This window comes from Solea solea, chromosome 6, assembly GCF_958295425.1.
Source record: "Solea solea chromosome 6, fSolSol10.1, whole genome shotgun sequence".
NCBI classification, from domain to species: Eukaryota; Metazoa; Chordata; class Actinopteri; order Pleuronectiformes; family Soleidae; genus Solea; species Solea solea.
In genome coordinates this window covers 3,199,393-3,221,409 of record NC_081139.1, presented here as the reverse complement: position 1 = coordinate 3,221,409, position 22,017 = coordinate 3,199,393, and the positions used below count along the sequence as shown (strand labels likewise).

Sequence of the window (22,017 nt, the reverse complement as noted above, 5' to 3'; positions counted from 1 at the left end):
AAAAAAAACTGTTTTTCTGACCTAGGTTTTATTTAATACAATTAGCACACCCAAACAAAACAGTCATTCCTTTTTATAGTGCCGAAACATGTGGATGTCACAATTGTTCAAAGTTATAGTTACATTTTTGCCCTTTATTCATATCATCTGCCTCTTTTTATACCTCTCTCTTTCTTGGTGTCTACATCTTTTGACTACTGCGCTAACAAGTGCTCTGTTACACTTGATCTGATTTCATCTTATCATATCCTAACTGTCAGTCTTATGGGTCACTTTGGAAAAAAGTGAAAGTTAAATTAGGTGCCACATATTACATTTTCTTCACATGCTGTAGTAATATTTTAACTCTAAATGTTGTTCTCAGTTGTTGAAACAGAGCATGTACCTCACCATACAATAGCCTTTAAAGTAAGTTATATGATCATTCCCAATTAGCCTACAATCATTTAATTTTTCAGGCTAGATTTGCCAGTCCAAAATGATGATCTCTGGAGTTGAAGAAAAATATCTTACAACATCAGACGATCAGTCTCTCACTGACACCTGTGTTGCTTTAAACTGAAGTTACCCCACACTCAGTCTACAGCCCCGCTTTAACAGAACAAGATCATTCATTGATAGCTGGTATAATGATTTGTTTAACATCTTGTTATGTTAGTGTTTTACATCCTCGTCAGAGACATCTAAACAAAAAGGACTTTAGGCTGCATCTGTGGATGAGTATTCATGAGATTTACTCCCCTATCAGGCAAATACTGTAATAATCAATACCCTAAACCTTTTTTTTAAATTTAGATATTATTCAATCAAATTCAAGAAATAAATTATTTCTGTTTCTTTTTTTGGCAGCAAAATGATTGCATTGTGAAATTTGCTTAAGGTATTAGACCCAACAAATATATAACAAACCGTCCGTGTATTTCCACAGCTGTCAGCTGTTGACTTGCATGCAGTCAGTGCAGAACTGTTTATTTCCATGAGCTTTAAGACCTTGACCTTTGGTGACTTCCACTCTGTTTTGATAGGTGGGAGTTATTGTTTGTATGTTTGATTGTTTGTCCTTCTGGTTGGTGTTTACATCCCACCTCAGGCGTGTGTTACTGAGGCTTTACAACACTTGGCTGACCAGATAACGGACATGGAGAGGAAACATCCAGATTCCCTGCTCATTTTTCTTGGGGACTTTAACAGAGCAAACCTCAGCCGTGAACTGCCAAAATATAAACAACATGTTAAGTGTCCCACTATGGACAAAAACACTCTGGACCATTGCTACACCATTTTAAAGGATGCATCCGGACAACAATCAGCACTGGCGCCCCCCAGGGATGTGTGCTCTCCCCACTGCTCTTCTCCCTTTACACTAACGACTGCACCTCGAGTGACCCATCTGTCAAACTCCTGAAGTTTGCAGACGACACAACAGTCATCGGCCTCATCCGAGACGGTGACGAGTCTGCATACAGACGGGAGGGGGAACAACTGGTCCTCTGGTGTGGTCAGAACAACCTGGAGCTGAACACACTCAAAACTGTGGAGATGACAGTTGACTTCAGGAGTAACTCCCCTGCTCTGCCCCCCCTCACCATCCTCAATAACACTGTGTCTGCTGTGGAAACCTTCAGGTTTCTAGGATCCACCATCTCCCATGACCTAAAGTGGGCATCAAACATTGACTCCATAGTCAAAAAGGCCCAGCAGAGGCTGTACTTCCTGCGACAGCTCAGGAAGTACAACCTGCCCCAGGAGCTTCTGATCCAGTTCTACACAGCAATTGTCAAGTCTGTTCTCTGCACCTCCATCATCGTTTGGTTTGGATCAGCCACCAAACAGGACAGAAACAGACTGAATCGCACCATCAGGACTGCAGAGAGAATCATTGGTGTTAAACTGCCCACCATCCAGGACTTGAACACATCCAGAGTCAAGAAACGGGCAGGTAGTATCGCTGCAGATCCATCACATCCCGGAAATAACCTGTTTGATCTTCTTCCCTCTGGCAGGCGTTACAGAACACTGTACACCAAAACTGCTAGACACAAGAACAGTTTTTTTCCCCCAGGCCGTCACACTACTGAACACTTGACCAGTTTATTTATTTATTTATTCACTATTTTGCACCTTATCGTTTATATACTTAAATTTATATATTTAAAAATAGACCGGACCTCTGGACACCTTATTTATTCACTTTTGTTGAATGTATGTTAAGTTATGTTGATGTTTAGGTTTAATGTACAGCGTGTGTTTGATAAAACCGGAGTCAAATTCCTTGTATGTGTTCACATACTTGGCCAATAAAGCTGATTCTGATTCTGATTCTTAGGTCTATTAGGTCTTATGTTTTTATATTTTATTTGTTTTATTTATCTCTGATGTACAGCACTTTGTTTTAAAATTGCTTTATAAATAAAGTTGGATTGGATTGGATTGGTCACTGACTGGAAAAGATTGCAAGACTTCTTGCCCTGGTAGACGTTTACGTCTCTAGAATGCACTGATCTTAATCACTGAATATTGAATTAAGCTTCTGTCCTTGGTTGTTAGCACAGCAGATGTGTGAAACTCAAACAAGGTTTGACTGAGAATCAACCCACAGTTGACTAACAGTTGTTTTTATGTCAATAAAAACAATACTGCAGTAGGTAGATATCCACGTCAGTGAGGCTAACTACATTACCAAGTAACTGACACTCCTAACAGTATAAATAGACTTTCTTAACTGGTCATAGGCATACCAGCAGGACTTCAATACCTACATTTATAGGTCAATCTGGGTTTGGTTAGGCAGGCTCTCCAACTACACTGAACCAGACCAACAAGTCTATTGCTACCTGTGTGAGTTTGCCAGCACAGCATTGTGAAATCAGAGCTCAGTGTCTTTGAATGTGACTCAGTGACTCTGTGCTTGGGTACAACAGTGGTTTGAGATCATGGAAGTTTGGAGAGAACATAATCAATTAGTAAGCTTTGCAAACTGGTACTCACGTACAGCCGAGGTTAATGATTGGACAAGTTACAGTAGAAAGGTGAAACCAGATGAAAAGGGATACAGTCCATAAAAACCCTTGGACACAGGGAAAAAGAAATAGGAGACTTCTCAGGAAGAGCCACAGAGGAGGGATCCCTCTTCCAAGATGGACAGATGTGCAGTAGGTGTCATGTGTACAGCAGATTACAAAAAACGTCAAACTTAATATTTATGAAGATGATGAGAACACCAGGCTGTGGGTGGTTCACAGTTATAGGTTCATCCTAGGTAAATGGAAACACAATGGTGCAGGTTCTGCCAGATTGTGGTCTCATGTGAAGAATTTGGCAACCCAAGATGCTGTCAAGCAGATACGACAACACCGAGGTTGTGGAAGGTGGCGGTCTGGAAGAGGACTGGCCACAGAGAAAATTCATCCAGCAGAATTTCGAAGATTGCAGAATATTGATTACATTCATTTACAATTTTGTAAGTCACCAAAAGCACCTTCAAATCTGATCTCATATGAACAAGGAGCCAATGAAGAGAAACTGGTGAAGGCTGGTGTTCAAATTTCTTATGACCCTTTTACACCATGGTCCCAGCTCGCCTTGACGCTCGCCACGGCACAGTTTAGGTTGAGGTTGGTTCTCCACTACAAACAAAGTACCTACTCAGAGTGGGCGACAGCTGCATGAAATTGCTGTGACTTCGCGACACACACAAAACAAGTGACTTGTAAAGCAGGTGTTGAATCATTAGAATCAGTTAATTAAAATATTTGCTCAGTACTTCCTCCTGTGATGCCAGTTGCCGCTCGCGATCAGCAGTGCTGTCGCTTAATACACCAGACTACTCTGTTAAATATTGAGATTTTAGACATTTCCCTGGTAATAGTTGGAGATTAACCCGTTTTTTTTTTGGATTGTTGTTTAGGATAGTCTTTTAAACTGATCTACAGTATGCCATTGTTCGGCTTGATTAGTGGCCAGTAGTCTAGCAACGTCACGCATAGTATTGCCTCAGCTTGCTTGGAACCTCGCCAGAGAAGGTACTTAAAAAAGTACCTGGTACCAGGTACTCTGCGAGCCGGTGGAAACACGCCATTATACCTGTGACTAAATGTTTTGTGCCTTTGTCGATCCACTGTAATCTGTAGTTATAAAGGACATGTGTAAATGATAAACTTAGACATAATATTGCTGAACTTGCATTTATTTTTCTCAGGAAATTTCCAGTTGATACTTAATATGTTAAAATGTTAATACTTAACATTTGGAGTCCTTGTTAATTATAGTTTATCATGCTATTATTTTACTGGTCGGCCTGATTATAATTATGGTCCTAAGAGGGTTAACCTGCTGCCGATGTGATTCAATATAAGATGAGCAGCAGGAGACAAATTGTATTGCATCAACTATAAAAACTATTAAAATTGTTAGTAGTGTGTATTTTGTGTACAATGTTTATTGCTGCACTTCATTTATTGCTATTATTATTGCTGTTGTTGTTACACTGATTGCTTTGGTCGTGGTGTTTCACAACCATTCCTTGCCTCGGTCTCTCTTCTGTATTCTCCTCTCCTCTCCACCCACCTCTCCCTCACCATGTGTAAATCTCCTCCTCCTTTCACGTCTGAGAGCCGTGTGGCAGTTGGAAAAGTCTCTACCATGAGTTGCTCATTCACAAGTGCATAATTCCCCCGCCCCCCTCCTGTGTCCGTCCGTTTCTCTCGTGCTTTCTCTCTCTCCCTCATTGTCACACAAACACCAGCTTTCTCAAAACTCCACTCATGGACTCCCTCATGGTCAGAGCTAGGAAGAACACTTGTCCTGGAGAGACTGGGATCAGGCAGCAGATGAAATCCACCTAGAGCTAAATCGAAAAAAGCCACAGACTACTGACGTGAAGCTATGTTTGTCAGGTACTCTTTACCAATGCCTTTTCCCTTAAGGTCACAAGCAGGGTTTCTCTTTGTTTTTCTGTGCTCTCTGTTTATAAATGTGTGACATTCCTGTGATGTTTATCTTGAATGAGAAACAGGAGGGTTGACTCGCAGCTTTGAGACAGCCACGCTTTTGCTTGTACTTGGTGCTTGTAGCTGTGATACAGTAAGTAGGCCAAAGGTTATGGTGTCTGTGCTGCAGCTATTTCCCTTGTGAACTCACTGGCTGATCTGTGATTATGGCTGCACAAAGACAAGTGTTTATTTCTCATGTGCAAATGTTGCTCCAGATAAAGAAAGAAAAACAGATCATTATTAGGGAGAGAGATATACTGTGTACTATTTGTAAAACATTAATGAATGAGCTCCACTGTGACTGAGAAGTTGTTTTAAAAAGAGAATTATTGGATTCCTCTACTGTTTAATTTAATAGCTGAATAATACATTTCCAAAGTATTTGAATTCTCTGTGTCTTAAATCCTAGAAAAAATATTCACCAGTGGCAGCCAAAAAAAAACACAAACCAGCAGCAGATTACACCAACAAATATTCCATCCACTGCTTTGTGTTGCTTTTCAACATGTTGTCACATGCAGGGTTTGAAGATCAAAATATGGTGTTGATCAAATTTTCTCCCAGCACCAAGGATTTTGCAGTTCAAACAAAATGAGTTGGTATGGATACAATTTGTTAGTGTAAATAAGAAGTTCTGCGAGCCACAAACCAGACACAATATTTTCCAATGTTATTGTAAAAGCTGGATAGTGGCGGTGGGAGGGTAACTGTGTATGTGGCAGTCAGCTGGTCCTTGTCCCCTTTGGTCTAGTTTGATAAAATTGTTTTATGTGTTTCTCTCACTTGACTGGCCCCATTCACCTTTTTTTATCTTAAGTGCCACATTCGGTTTGATTTGTGACCAGGGACACTTTTAAAACGTGACATTCACATCAGTTTCAGCTGAAATGTTTTTTGTCTCCGCGCTAATCGTTAAAACGTGATAAAATTGCTATAGCATTGGATGTGACAGCAGAGTGACAAACCTGCAAGTGTGGTTGTAAACTTGTATTATATAACATTGTTGGATAGACTGAGTCAGGTTGTGTAATATCTCTAACAATGATAGAAAGTTATAACTTGACATCCAACATCTGCAGAGAGCCAGTCACTGTGGAAAAAACCAGCAGTGATACAGGACGCAAAACACAAAACATCAAAGTTTGAACAGGAGTCAAACCAGCAGCTTCAGTTATGACATACACAGGTTGCTCCTGACACCAGAATGCAGGAATCCAATCAATCCGCATTCCATATATGTGATAGTCCTTTTCGAGTTAGGTTTAGTCAAAGGAACTCGGTTAGATTTAGAGACAGAATGGACATGTTTTATGTTACAATAATTAACACTCAGTCGAAGACTCTGTCACCCACCGACACAGACTTTGTCCTCATTATAGAGCATCACCCGACGTCCTCTTTGCTGCTATCACAATCGTGGAGCGATCACTACAACTCTGGATCACAAATAAGCTGCTGGCTCATACCGGCTTGTTTGTTTTGATGGACTTTTTTCAATTAGATGCAGCGAAGTTTTGTTTTCCATACGGTCATTCCAACAGAACAAACTTGTTTATTTAAAAACCACCTATCAACTAACTTTACAGCTAATTACATATCATAATTTTAACCCATGTCTGTTAATATTTGTTAATATGTGATGAGTGAGATGCATTTTAACTGTGTCTAACCTCACATCTCTATTGCACAGTTCTGTCCAAATAGGTGATGTCCTTTTAGGAGAACAGGCCTATTTCTGAAAGATAATCTGAACGAATAAACACAACTATATACAGCTGTGGTTCAGAGTGTTCCCGGCTAATTCCCTGACTAGATGCCAAACACCACAGGGAGGCGCTTCTCTCGAGAATGGAGGCCTCCATCAACAGCCATAGTCAGTTTAAATCTCTCTCAAATGCCTCTAAGGAATTCCTGAAATGCCTACGACCTCAAATGACATCAGTCACCTCTCTTCTGCCAGAAAATAGAATTTCTAGAGAGGAAAAATCAACAACACAAGAAGTAAAGTCCACAGTGATCAAGTAATAAATATGCTGGTGAATTTCCAAAACTCATCCAGGGCAGAAGGTACTTGGCACGAACTGACATGTGAAAGAACAGTGTAGGTATTTCGCCGTGAAGTCGTACAATATTGACATAATCATCAACACTGACTTTGACTCAGAATATGAGGTAGGTAGGTTAGACCTTTGGCTTTGTCAAAGGTAAGCCTTTTGCACAGTACTGTATTTGACAATGGGCAAAGCAGAAGCTATAGGAACAGAGTGACTCAGAAGCAGAAGCTATAGGAACAGAGTGACTCAGAGTCTTTGTTGTCATTGCACAAAAAGTACAACAAATTGTCATGCTGTCCCAATCAGTGCAAAGAGAGCAATCTAACCATCTTATTAAACAATTTGCCGATGTACAAAGATTAACAAGTGTGTGTGTAAAGTGTGTTTCTACCACATGCTTATAGACGAGAAATGTATCAATGATACTTTCATGTCAATCATCCATTCATCTTCTACCACTTTATCCTCCACATGAGGGTCGAACGGGGTCGCCAGTGTATCACAGGGCCACATCGAGACCCAAAAATCTGCATGCTTTTGGACCATGGGAGGAAACCCGGAGAAAACCTACGGGTTGATCGTTTCTTGTCAGTAATATAGTGACACACATGTTCCAGTCTAGTTTCCACACCCACACTGTGCTGCAACACTGGAGAAAGAATGACAAGCTTGTGTGAGGCAGCAATGACCTCCTACTGACCTCCTGAAACAAGACAGCTGTAATTGTCCAAAATGGGACTCGATAGATATCCGAAAATACAAAGAATGTACAGTTTGCTTCGGCAAAGTGACCTGAAGAAGTCTCTTGGAAGAAAGTTAAAAAGTCTTCTGTGCTTAAACTCTAAACAATAACCTGTCGTCCTGTTAATCTTTCTCTCGTTGCAGTGAGATGGATAAGACCCAAGGTCCAATGGTCCCGTTTAAGGTGGACACAGCCCATCCGGGCACCCTGAGTCGAGGACAGTGGTCCAGCAAAATCGAATTTCTCTTGGCCGTTGCAGGACAAATCATTGGCCTGGGAAACGTGTGGAGGTTTCCTTATCTGTGCTACAAAAATGGTGGAGGTGAGTGAGCGCCAAGGGTGTAGCTTGGAGAGTTGTGCCGACCCAAACCAGCATAATAGCGGACACAACACAATCTAGTCAGAAACCAGAATTGGAATGGGTTAAAAGCCCATGGTCTGAGGGAATTAAAGAATAAAAGTCCAATTTCTTAAGATTTTTTTCTCCAACTGACTGGCAGAATTGCCAAACTGCAGTCTCTGATTTCTACATCAAGAGGCACGGGTCCTTGGTTCACAGGAAGAATTTAAAAGAGAAACTGGAAACCCTCTTGTGTGGTGTGACTGATGCTAAAAGTGTTCAACCTACAAACAACACATGTGTTTGTCCATTTCCATAGGCGTGTTCTTCATCCCTTATATACTCTTCTTTTTTACCTGTGGCATCCCCCTGTTTCTGCTGGAGACGTCTCTTGGCCAATACACCAAACAAGGAGGTATCACCTGCTGGAGGAAAATTTGCCCCCTGTTTGAAGGTAAACATTAAAATGTATGTTAAAAACAATAGGTCTGTTTAAGACTACTACTTAAATACAGCCTGTTTTATCACATGATTATTATTTAAGTAACTACACTAAGTAACTTTTATGGTTTCCAAATAATCTGACAAAATCTGCATCACTCAGGTGCTGTTGTTATTGAAAGACTTGTTTGTTTGTTTGTTTGTTCTTCAGGGATAGGATATGGCAGTCAGATAGTTGTTTTGTACTCCAGTATCTATTACATCATCATACTGGCCTGGGCTTTCTTTTACCTCTTCTCCGCCTTTAATTCTGAACTTCCCTGGGCAAGTTGCAGAAACTACTGGAACACAGGTATGTGTACCCGCTGCTACCAAAAACCTGTTAAACCCTCAGTTTTTCCAACAGTGGGAATTTAATTTACATTTAATTTACTCCCAGGCCAAACGTTGCAAAGCCTGAGTTTCTATCTCCAATCAGCATCAGTGGGAATGTAAGACAAGTGCAAGTGTGCTCAGTTTTTCTAGTGATTAGCAATTTCTGACACAAGGCTAAGGCACACATTGTAGGTATTACGTCCACGGCGCCACAACTCACACAGTTGATGTAGGGATGGGGGGAAAAAAAAAGACCACAGTACAACCACTTGCAATGGGAATGGTGTTATTTGCCTTTAGCAGCTTCATCCAGCTTTAAAATAAAAAACTTAAGTGTGAAAGAGGAAGTGTAACAAGAAAACAGAAATGTATTCTGTCAGCACACATCAACAGAGCCAATAGGACAATCATCATAAAATTGGCTGATCAAATTACATTCAGTCATCATGTGATCGACTGTTTTAATCATTTGATTTGAGCGGCTGTGTTTTTAGATCTGAGGTGCAAAGTCCAGCTGCTGGGAACAGAGTAATGAGTTCTACTTAATTTATTATTGCCATCAATTAACTCATTCCTATTCGATCCCTTATCCTTTGAGGATTGTGAGTTTATGGGTGAGCCAATAAGATACAATACAGATAAACAAATGAAAAACATAAACCCTTAATATCACATGAATGCTTTCACCAAGCACAGCCTATTCAGGGAGACATGCACCACGAACATCATGTAATCATAGCGCGAGTGAGGGCAACACATGTTTGCCATGCTGCAGTGATCATATCAGCTGTAATATAATGATATAAATAATTTCACATTGGGAGCTTAATTTTATTGAATAGCTGGTTATTACCGGGCAGTACTTTCATCAGCACAGATGTGTTATTAATATCTTAATATTATTATTATTATTATCATTGTTAATATTGTTATTAATAGCTTAGTATACTTGTGTAAAAAAAATATGTGAAATGACACTAAAGGACTTACATAACCACATCTGTAGATACTCAAGTGTGTGAGTGATGTCTGTATCTGTAGATACTCGAGTATACAGTATGGTGGCATCAGTACTTGTATCTGGCACAAATAAGTCATATCATGAGATCCCTGGTCATGAGGGGGGCTTGAGCCAAACCCTGCTGGCATTTGGCAGAAGGTTGTGTACACCCTGGACAGATCATCTGTCCATGACAGGGCCAAACACCCATTTCCACACCACACGTTCGCACTTGCATGTCTGTGAGTGAAAGTCATAGTTAGATTAGCATACATACACATATGCACATGTATATATATATATATATATATATATACACATACACTGTATACACAGTATATATGTATATATACATACATATGTATGTATGTATGTATGTATGTATGTATGTATGTATGTATGTATATATATATATATATATATATATATATACACACACATACACATATATATATACAAATATATACATACACATATATATAAATGTATATGTGTATATATATATATATGTATGTATGTATGTATATATATATATATATATATATATATACATATATATATATATACATACATACAAACATATATATATACATACATACATACATATATATATATATATATATAGTCAGGTGTGTTTATATTGTGTACTTGAATGTATAATTTAAAATATCCCATTTCATTGCAACAGAGACCTGTGTGGAGTTTGGTAGAGATACTGGTCTTTCCAATGTGACCGTGCCTGAAAATGCAACATCACCAGTGAGAGAGTTTTGGGAGTGAGTTTGAAAAGTTGAAAACCAAAACCTATATTGTGTGTGTGTGTGTTAGATTCATGTAAGAACTAACCACTGAAAATGTACTCTGCAGGAGAAGAGTTTTGAATATCACGGGAAGTATCGATGAGTTAGGCAGTATACGGTGGGAGTTGGCCTTGTGTCTTCTGCTGTCCTGGGTCATCTGTTACTTTTGCGTGTGGAAAGGAGTGAAGTCTACCGGAAAGGTATGAAGACCCTTTTTTTTTGGTGTATGCAACATCTCAAAGAACTGTTAAAAGATCATATCACTACACATCTGTCGCTACAATGTAATCCCAGATTGAGAACATGAATAAAAGTAAGGTGTAACTTTTAAAGCTCAGCATGATGGGCCCCCAATTATATACTGCATGTTCCAGTCTCTGACCTAAGTCCAATAGTGATAGAGCTTTTCCATCAGGCCTCAAAACCTCTGGGATTCAACTTGTCAGCACTTTACTTATTCACTTATATTATATATATATATATATATATATATATATATATATATATATATATATATATATATATATATTATTATATTATATTATATTATAATTCACTGCTTAAAAGGAAATGGCAAGCGGTTGTGGTGACATTATAAATCAAGTGTCCTACAGACTTCCATTCAAAAGAGTTACTTTTTACCAGTGAGCACCCTCTAGTGGCTGTTCAATATACTCACACTTCCTAGTTGGTACAAGCAAACACGAAGACTACATCCACTTTTTATGTATATGGTTTTGCTTAATAAGTCAATGAGCATGACTCAAAAAGTTATGGACAGATTTTGACGACATTTTCAGGGGATCTAGGTAATGGAGAATTGGAAAATGATTCCATTTACTGTGTAACAGTGTGAGAAACTGAGCAGTCTTGACAGAGTGCTTTCACTGGTTAGTCATCTCCCCTTAAGGACCTGATTGAAAATGTACCGTTTATAATATTATTCCTCTTACATAACAAAATGTATTCTACAGCTGATTCACATGGGAGTGACGGATTGCATTGACCATATCCTGATAACACAACCACATATTCACATGTGGTGTCATTCCTCCGCAGGTTGTCTACTTCACTGCGACATTTCCATATGTGATGATGGTGGCACTGCTTATTCGTGGAGTCACGTTGCCTGGGGCCATAGATGGGATCAAGTACTACCTCTACCCAGATCCATCCCGCCTCACAGATCCACAGGTATTTATTAACATCTATCACAAACCTGTATTGAGCACAGTTTGTAGTAGTCAACCACAGAAGAGTGCAGTAAAGGTTCGGTGTGTAAGAATTGGTGACCTGACCAGCTCTCCGGTTAAAGGGTTAGATCGTAGAGTATAGCTTAAAGGGATCTTAACACAATAAAGATCCTAAGGCTGCTGACATCTGAGCGCCTATCCCAGACCTACACTGAATAGCCTAGGAGTATAACACAGCATCACCCGCGCCTATTAACGGCAGCTCACCTCATGATTTAGGCTGTTGTTAGTTGCCAGATTAAGTTTAGTAACCTTATTAGGTTCCAGGGGTATGTTTAATTCACTAACACACATTCAAAAATCTTAAGGAACCCTTTAACACCGGAGCCTCAAAACGTCCGTCTGGACTTTTTTGCTTATTCAACCATAAAAGGACCAGAAAATATCCTGTGACAAAGTGCTTGTGCCCATTTTTCCATAATTTTCCTTGAAATGATTGTAGTAACCACACGTTGACTTTGACGTGCAACTTCTCAGCTTTCAGAAACTGTTGGAATTTTTCCGATAGCACATACAAACGTGTCGTCTGCGATACGCTCGATGTTAAAGGGTTAATAAAAATGCCACAGGGAATTAAATTCAAAAAGGATAAATGAGAAATCCCTAATGTTAAATTTAGAACAGGAAATGGAGACACAACCCAGTCACATGAGTGTTGCTCATTGTTCCAGTATTGAGCTAATGTCCATATTGCGAAACAGTTAGTGATATTTCTTTCACTTTTGATGTTTGTTTTGTGGAGCCTTTATTTATTTTTTGATAATCCCTAATGTCAAGCTACTTGTTTAAGGTTAAGGGATTAAACTAGTCAAGTAGTGCTGCCTTAAAATGGGATGGAGTCTCCTGTGTACACAAGAGGCCCACATTTGAATGCCCCGTTATGATTTGTGACATAATTTGCTGACATGTTCATAAATGGTACATTTTGAAACACAACTAGGTCTCCTTCACTGTCTGTCTGACTGTGGAATAGCACTGATACAAGTTGTTCGGTGCCTTCAATGCACTTCCTTCCTTCTCTGCTCACATTCAGAATTCTCAATTCTAAATTTCACTCAACTGTTACTTTAGGACAATACGGGAGAACTTTTTGAGCCAATTATAACACAGCTGGTTATGAATAATGCATATCCTGACACATCTACCGGATGTTAACACAACCTCTTTCAATCTGTAGCACACACACCAATTAGTGAGATTAACGAGACGTTCTATGAAAGGAATTACGTCATGATAATCTTTACAGGTCTTATCACTTTTTGGTTTATCACTTTCTACTGTTTTTTTGTCTGTTTTCAGACAGACACCACCTTAGATTTATGTAACTGTAATACTGAATCATTTAGGATCATAGACCATGCTTGTTAACATGTTATTACTTAGAACCATGGTTTCTCAAACTGTTCTACACCAACTATCATCCACCTACAACACTGTTATGAACTCCCTAAAAGGGCCAACAGCCACACAAGAGCAGACTCAGTCTCTCAGTTGACCCTGATGACTCTCTTTCACACTTTGGGCGCTTTCACACCAGAGCTGTTTGGTCCACTTTGTTTGGGCTCATACGAACTCTGGTGTGGACCAAACAAGCAAACTTGTGAACCTCAGTGTGGTACATGTGACACTATTCACACTGTTTGACAGTGTCAGCATTCATTTACAGTATATTTGCAGGTGGCTGTTTGGATGGAGTTGACAATAATCTAAGTCATTAGCAAAGCGTGGACCTCAAGTGTTTCTGTCTTGTAGGTGTGGATGGACGCTGGCACACAGATATTTTATTCCTACGCTATTTGCATTGGATGTCTAACCGCTCTTGGCAGTTATAATAGATACGACAATAACTGCTACAAGTAAGTTTGATGTAACATCCCGACACTCACTTAAGAAACATATATGTGTATGTACACATTAAAGAATGTTGTTTTTTTGTTTCTTGTAGAGATTGTGTGTACTTGTGCCTTCTGAACAGCGGGACAAGTTTTGTAGCAGGCTTTGCCATCTTCTCTGCACTTGGATTCATGGCATACGAGCAAAACACGCACATATCAAAAGTGGCCGAGTCAGGTAATTAAAAGTGAAATTGTGCATCTAGATTGGAATTAGTGAAATATCTTGTTCTCAGCAGCAGATACAGTAAATAACCAGATGTCCATTGTTTCTTTTGACGGCAGGTCCTGGTTTAGCATTCATTGCCTACCCTCGAGCAGTTGCCATGATGCCTCTTCCTCAGCTCTGGGCAATCTTTTTTTTCGTCATGATCATCCTCCTGGGGCTGGACAGTGAGGTACATGTATAGTGTTTAGCAGTGAAACTAATGGCAACAATACATTTCTTTCTCCATTCAATACACTGTCAACAAAAAAATAGTACACTTTTGTCAAGCCAGCTACACTCATTATTTTGTCAGGTTGTCTGTCTCACTTCTGTGAACACAAGCTCAATTTCTACAAATGTAGTACCAAGGTTCGGCAACTTAATCTTGGCTTGCTCCATCCACATTTCACCTCCAGGGGGTGCTATAGAGCCCTGGTGCAACGCACGGGTCCGAGCCCTAAGCCAATATCCCATTTTCACCTGACCTGAGAGTTTTAATGCACGTTAAACCCCTCAAAAATGACTGGAAAGCAACGGCTTTGATCATAATCTGAAGGACAAAAATAGGTTTCTTGCACAAATTCGTACCATTTGTGCTGAAATAAAATAAAATCCTAATCCTATAGAGATAAAATTGCAATAATAAGAAATAACATCTCTGTAGAGACATTATCTACATTATAGAAAAATAACCACATGTTACATGCAAGGGATATTTTGATTTTGGAAAGTAGAATCAGGTTCAAATGAAGACAATTTTGAAAAGAGTATCCTGTGAAAACATTGAATATTTCACCTGCACTTCCTGTCGTGTGACTCATGTTTCCTCTGATTCGTTCATGTATTTTAATCAAATGTCTAATCTTTGTAGTCGTTACGTGATCACAGTAACCTGTGAAGTGAAGGTACAGTTGTAACTTTGAGATCTGTGTTTCAGTTTGTAGGTCTGGAAGCGCTTGCAACAGCAATCTCTGACATGAATCCCGGCTTCTTCCACGTCGGTCATAGACGCAAACTTCTTCTGCTTGCTATCAGCGTCGTCAGTTTCTTCATTGGCCTTGTGATGGTTACGGAAGTATGATCAGAATTAAATGTCACATCATTTATTATAACTATATGTTCTTATACTGAGGCGTGTTACAACAGATGGGTAACTTATCTCCTGTCCAACAGGGGGGGCTTTACATCTTTCAGCTATTCGACTACTACGCCTGCAGTGGCATGACTCTGCTTCTCTTTGCCATACTACAGTCAGTCAGTATTGGATGGGTGTATGGTGAGTTGACAAACACACAATGTGCACATCTTTACAGCAAACCTGATTTACCTCACCTTTGTTTTTACATCTGCTTACAGGTGCAGACCGGTTTTATGACAACATAGAAGACATGATTGGCTACAAGCCTTTACCCCTGATTAAGTACTGCTTAAAATATGCCACACCAGTTGTCTGCTTGGTGAGTTACAGTAAAAGAGGATGTATTTTTCCTCGGTATATCAGTCAGCTGCTTAGTTTAGTTAACCCTACAACAGTGCCACAGGTGCACCCATGGTAAATGTGCAGTGGAAATAATAAACAACTCCTTATCCTCTTATCCCCGAAGGTCCCCCAATTGACGGAGTTTACGCAACTTATTTTTGTTAAGGATCACGAAAAAGTGCTTTTTGATACCAACTTGAAAACTTGGTATCAACATTTTCAGAAAAATCTGGTCTAAAAAGCTGTAAAAACCTCTTTAAAATGTGACAAATAACACCTAAATGAATAACTACATGTCAAACTTCGTAAATACTGATGCGTCAAAAAGTTATTGCGTATTTCGCCGCATTTCTGGAGCTGACGCTCCATCATCTGGTCCCACACACACACACACACCTATGGCTCAAGTGAAAGCTAAGACTATGCCCTTTCCAATGAAGTATGCCAAAGCAGTATAGGATAAAGCATTACAGACATACACGCCAGAGAATACAGACAACAGAGAGTCGTTCGCCGAACAACAACTGTAAAATCGCGCTTACCTTTGATGATTCTCCGTGAAAAATGAATATTTCACTGCAAACAACGCACTCCCAGGTTAGACTGACTCCCTGTGTTCAAATCAAGCGCTCCCTGGCGTCTCTAGGTGACGTCATCACGTTTTTAGAAGCATTACCCTATCCTAAGGCAGCAGCCAGCCGCGTCACATCCGCGCGCTCGGTTGCCTCTCATTGGCGAACGAAGCTGTCAATCAAAATTCGGCCAATGAGATGTCGTCATTCATGTAGGCTGTTCTTTCGCTGAGATACATGCCTGAGAAGAGAGACAAGTCTCAATCGAGCCAGCTGGTGTTTTAAAGTCTGCAGGAACTTTGAAACAATGCCAGAAATTGGTTTATTGAACATTAATAGATATATTAAAGTGAAAAAGTAGTTAAATACATGGTTTAAATCCAAATTGCACAGAATGTGACAAATGAGTCCTCGTTTTTGCACTAAAATCACTCTAAATTTGTTCTGCTTCACTTGATCAAAGTCAAACTTTGCAGAGATTATGTTCACAGGCTGTACTTTGATGTGAGTGGGTTTAGAGCTTATTCTCCATTATTCCAGAAAGATATTCATCTTTATTTTGGGGGTTTTTTTCAGGCGAAGGTGAATTATTTTAAAGTATGAAATATGCATTCAGAGACCTAAAAAAATAGGCTCAGTGCTCAAGACATCCTGGGTGTGTGTGTGTTTATAGGTCATGTGTTACGATTCATTTTATGTTGTTTATTTTTAGTAGTGATATAAAGAAGCAACAATTCACAAAAGTCACAAAATAGATCATTTTTATTTTATTTTTGTTCATAAAAACGACCCAAGTATTGCACATCCTTGTAGCCTCTGTATATACTGTATATTCAAACATAGTAATGGGAAAATAAACAGCCAAAATGCTCTGTGTTCTAAGGGTTAAAGAGAAAATATCATCATAGTGTATCTTTAATATTTAGCTGATGGCTACACAAACAAATGATGTAGCCATTTTTTAAAACATTTTTAAAAAATGCATTGTTTATGCATTTCAGTATTGAGCTAATTTACATATTGCATAACAGTTATTATTTATCAATAATCTCTAACATCACAAACAACTGTAAAAGAAATTTAAAAGGATTAAACTAGTCAAGTAGTGCTGGCTTAAAACTGTTTACTGTGTATACAAGAAGCCCACATTTGCTGATATTTTCCTAAACACTGGAGGACACGGAGATAATAATGTGATATGAGTTCATTTTTTAATGGGTGATAAGTTAATACATTTTATTATCTTTTATTTTGTTTTTGTTACTTTTTTTACATACTGCCAATCTGAACATCTTTTTCCCTCACAATTATTTTTCAGGGAACATTTATTTTCTCCTTAATCAAATACACTCCCTTGAAGTTCAACAACACGATTGAGTATCCGTGGTGGGGTTACGCTCTCGGCTGGTGGTTCACTCTCTCCTCCACGCTCATGGTTCCCTTCTGGATGCTGTACAAGCTGAGCAACACTCCGGGTTCACTGTGTCAGGTGAGATAGTGTGGTTGCTGTATTTCACTTTGGTTGTATTATTCTAATTAGGTAAATTGGACACTCTAAATTAACCGTGGGAGTGAGTGTGAGAGTGGATAGTTGTGGCCGACTGTGGAGGATAAAGTGGTAGAAATTGGATGGATTGGATGTATTTATCAATTTATTTTTAAAACCAATATTCTTCTTTCTCAGAGGATCTCCATCTTGTGTACTCCGGCTGAAGACCTTCCTATCCCCGACCTAGAGAAAAAAACAGCCGAGCAGTTCGACTTGACCTTGTCTCCTGACAGCGTAGTGACCTAAATGGAGCAGCTTCAGATGACACTTTGACACACAAGGAGAGTCTTCCCCTCTTCTTCCCAATGCAATATTTCCATTTGCTTATTTTGCAGACAAAAGCAAGACAAACCTCTCTACCTGCCAGCTCTCAGTCCCAACAGTGTCTGTCTGCAACCTGCAAGACCATAACGCTCACCACTGAGTCGCACCGCAAGTCGTGCCTTCTCCACCGACGGCGTTTGTCGCCTTGATGCCAATTTCAAACATTTCTCAGTGGGCACTGCTGTGATGTTATTGCCATACTGGACCAGGTGAGACTGACCTGTAAATCAATGCAAGGGAAAAAAGAAAAACGTTGTTCCATGTGGAGTTTTATCTCATTTATCTCCTTCTGAACCTCAGCAGTTAGTCTATAATCACTGCATGGCACAGAATAGATATGTTTGCATAGGCTTACGTAAAAAATGGAATTACTTAGACCGCAGCAAATAATGAACATGGCATTATAACTGTGTTGTAACTCACAGTTGTCAAGTATGGATGGAGATTCTCAGTTGTTTTCTGTATTAATTTAAACAGTAAAATGTGCTCATGTTGTTCTAGTGCCTTATAGAACATTATGGCAGTAAATGTTGGCTGGCTAACATTAGTATCGTATTACAATCCATTATGTAAAGTGCATTTCTTCCTTTTCTTCCTTTAGTCAGAGTAACATTGGCTTTACAGTCAACGTGGTGACTCAAGTATATTAATGACTGTATGACAAAGGGTACATTTGTACAAGCGTTAAAATGATTCTTTTCAGTATTAACCTTGTCAAATTCTAGTTTTATACATGAAACTCATTTATTAAGTTTGGTTGTCATTTTCTTTTTTATAAAGTACTGTATGTCCTTGAAGATTGTGCCAGTAGGTATACATTATACATGCATAACACATACAGAAGAGTCAGTCAGTCAGTCATCATTTACCACTTTATCCTCTGCCAGAGGGTCGCGGGGGGTGTGGGGCCAATCTCAGCTACATCGGGCGATAGGCGGGGTACACCCTGGACAGTTCGCCAGTCCATCGCAGGGCCACACACAGATAGAGACAAACAACCATTCACTCTCACACTCACTCCTATGGTCAATTTAGAGTGTTCAATTTACATATCCCCACATTGCATGTTTTTGGACTGTGGGAGGAAGCCGGAGAACCCGGAGAGAACCCACGCACACACGGGGAGAACATGCAAACTCCATGCAGAAAGGCCCTTGTTCCAACCGGGGCTCGAACCCGGGTCTTCTCGCTGCAAGGCGAGAGTGCTAACCACTACTAACAATTGTGTAATAATAATCATTTTTTAATAAACATTTTTCACCGATTTCACCCCATTTCGGGGTCCTCGACAATGATGAGACAAACAAACACACATATCTGGTTTTAAGAAGTTATTATTATTATTATTCATGTAAAAAGTGATGTAATAATCAGTCACCAGTTTGTTGCTTGATGGAAAATTTGTTTTATGATTTTTTTTTTAAACCTTTGTTAAATAATAATGAAAAATGGGGTGAATACATTGTCAAAAAATAAATAGGTGAAACTAATGTGTTCCTTGAATGCTACATGAATCCAGATCCTTTTTGCACGTGGCACCAGTTTCCACAGAAGAAGTCAAACACATCCACACTCACACACACACACACACAAAGCTCCTACCTTCTGTTGTTCCTTTAGTGAGTTACATGTTGTATAATTTGTGTCTTTTAACAGTGTGTTACTCATCCAAAATGCATCCAGGAAACTTGGAGCTGCATGGTGCAGTGAACAGCAGCAGCCGTGTGTCTGGTACAAGTTTAAGAGAAGCCAATATTGAAATATCGTTGTTAAAATATGATTGTGAAGTCCTACTGAACAGCCAAGTTTGTTTTAAGCAGCGTCTTAAGCCATATTACAAGTGTATATAGTTATCTTGCTTTACTTGTGCTGTGTGCATCTTCCACCCAGTTATGACTGACATGTGGAGAATGTCACTGGGTGACCCAAAACACAAAAGGAAACACTGCTATACTGTCTGAGCTTATTGGCTCAATCAGTATTGTGTGAACTCATTTGACGATGGTTCGAATGGATCCACTCCATTAAATATGAAGTAAGCTGCAGTACTGAACATGGAGAGGAGCAGTTCTGGTGAGGTCAGCAGAACTATGTCCTTTGGATTAAATCTCACTGTGTGTCTGTCGGCGGTATCAAATCTCCCCACCTCAATTGTCAAGTTGGGAGTACCCCAAGGCTCCATACTTGTACCGATTTAGTTTTCTTTACATGTTAATGGTTTACCAAATGTTGTATATATATGCTGTATGCAGATGATGCTGTCATTTTTACACATTGTATTCATGAGTGGCTCACTCATTTGGCTTGTTGTGATTAGCCATTGAGTTGGTTTTTGTTGGTACAGAAGGTCAGACGAGGTCAACCCCAAAACACCATAGTGTTGTCTCCACAAGGACTTTTGGAGAATTATGTTACAAACATTTCTTTAAAAAGTTAATTATAGACAAAATACAAGACATGTTGATTCAAATGTAGTGTCAACATATTTGACTGATCAATGTAGCCCAGTTAAATTTGTGTAATTCTAAATCATGAATAACATCACCTGGTGTTGTGCTCACAGCTTGATTCTGCTTCCCCCATGTGGTCAAATGATGTAACTCCAGAGTGGAAAGTGATCTGAAAAATAGAGTTTAGGTTATGTGTACGAACAGTGCTAAAGTGTTAATGCCATATATATAACAGTTTCTGATTCTTATGGATAATGTGTAAAAATAACATTTAAAAAAGGAAATAAAATATTAAAAAATTTAAAGAGAAATAGCATATATATTGTATATCACACTGAAGAGAGAATATTACAAAATGGTTGCTGTTTCAAGTCGCCTCATCTTCATATATTTTTTAAGATACACACATTCTCTAAGAAGAAATAATTATTTATGATTTAATGATTTATGGCAATATTGTTATAATGCAAAAAGCAACATTCAAAGGTATTTTATTGTAAAATAGTGGCCTATAACATGAAGAATTACATATTCATTTTAATGCAACTCTTGCATTTATTTAATGCTTTCAAAGTGCAAAAGAAATATATAAAAAAATATATAAAGAAGACATGAACAAAGGTACCATTACATCGTTTTTTTGTCTGAAAATATTCTTTTTGCATAAACGCTTATTTAAAACAATGATCACACGTCGCTTTACAGGGCAATGATCTTTTCCGAATATAATCTAAACTCTTTGTATGACAAACAATAACACTTTTTACATTTTGTAATAAAAGCCACGTTAACAGTGGCTACATCGCCAATTCAATCTACTGAATTTTATCCTGCTCGTTATTGTCAGTATTTCCCAAATGATTCCTGAAAATTCCACTTTCAATGGCAGCAGTGAGAGACCTTGAAATCTGTCTTTGTACAAATGGGAAGTTAAAGAAGTACTTAACCAAAATGTTTGAATGTTTAGAGCCAGCAGTAAAACATTTAGCAACAAGCTGATAAGAAACCTTGCGCACATACAACAACATTTAACACACACACATACAGTTTTTTTTTTTGTTTCTTTCTTTGTTTTTACACAAAAATATTTAAGACAGCTAAGGTTTTTCCATTCTGACTCAACAAATGTTAATAAAACATCCTTAGATTATTGTCTGGATTTCATCCGACAGTTCATGAAAGTGTTGGTTTTGCAGTCAACAAAAGTGCATCATTGTCCACCGGCATTTTACACATTTACAAATGTCAACAAAATAATAATTAGAAATAATTAGAAAATAATAGTAATCATAAATGCAGTAAAATTGAAAAAAAAAAAAAAAAAAGACACCTTTTTGTGGGACTGAAGCAGAAAGAACTATAGATGTGAAATTATGGAGTTGATCACATTACCAGGGTTGAAAATATCATGAATAATTTGTGAAATATTTGAATTAAAACTGTGGTTCAGATTATTTTTTTTAAAGCTGTAATGAGTTGTTTTTTGTCTATCCCTCTCACACTTAAACTCAGAGTCTCTGCTCTGCTGAGGGAGAACAGTTGAAGT

At 38.7% G+C, this 22,017-nt stretch overlaps 3 protein-coding genes across 5 annotated transcripts in view; 2 read left to right on the top strand and 1 right to left on the bottom strand.

Moving 5' to 3' along the window:
• The window catches only part of LOC131460374 (sodium- and chloride-dependent GABA transporter 2-like), a 24,407-nt gene extending 8,264 nt beyond the window's left edge, over positions 1 to 16,143 (bottom strand). Inside the window, exon 1 of the mRNA XM_058630800.1 lies at positions 16,119 to 16,143. The gene's annotated coding sequence lies outside the window, so the exon portion shown is untranslated. The remainder of the gene's footprint in view (positions 1 to 16,118) is intronic.
• The window catches only part of LOC131460377 (solute carrier family 2, facilitated glucose transporter member 11-like), a 101,903-nt gene continuing 81,200 nt past the window's right edge, over positions 1,315 to 22,017 (top strand). The window contains exon 1 of one of the 3 annotated variants that reach the window (XM_058630805.1): positions 1,315 to 1,939. The gene's annotated coding sequence lies outside the window, so the exon portion shown is untranslated. The remainder of the gene's footprint in view (positions 1,940 to 22,017) is intronic. The other 2 variants (XM_058630804.1, XM_058630806.1) reach the window with 2 other exon arrangements.
• slc6a22.1 (solute carrier family 6 member 22, tandem duplicate 1) lies at positions 4,710 to 19,527 on the top strand. The gene is made up of 15 exons (XM_058630799.1): positions 4,710 to 4,895; positions 7,931 to 8,109; positions 8,447 to 8,581; positions 8,780 to 8,920; positions 10,632 to 10,719; positions 10,811 to 10,943; positions 11,803 to 11,937; positions 13,749 to 13,852; positions 13,942 to 14,066; positions 14,174 to 14,286; positions 15,034 to 15,171; positions 15,270 to 15,372; positions 15,453 to 15,553; positions 17,467 to 17,637; positions 17,833 to 19,527. Exons 1-15 carry the CDS (start codon positions 4,885 to 4,887, stop codon positions 17,941 to 17,943), a joined length of 1,788 nt encoding a protein of 595 aa, XP_058486782.1. The 5' UTR covers positions 4,710 to 4,884; the 3' UTR covers positions 17,944 to 19,527.

What these genes read in the sequence shown, in the direction of transcription:
- slc6a22.1 (XM_058630799.1), top strand. An exon ending in GTGCTACAAAAATGGTGGAG is followed by an intron (nt 8,110 to 8,446) that starts GTGAGTGAGCGC and finishes CCATTTCCATAG; the next exon opens with GCGTGTTCTTCATCCCTTAT. An exon ending in CTCCGGGTTCACTGTGTCAG is followed by an intron (nt 17,638 to 17,832) that starts GTGAGATAGTGT and finishes CTTCTTTCTCAG; the next exon opens with AGGATCTCCATCTTGTGTAC.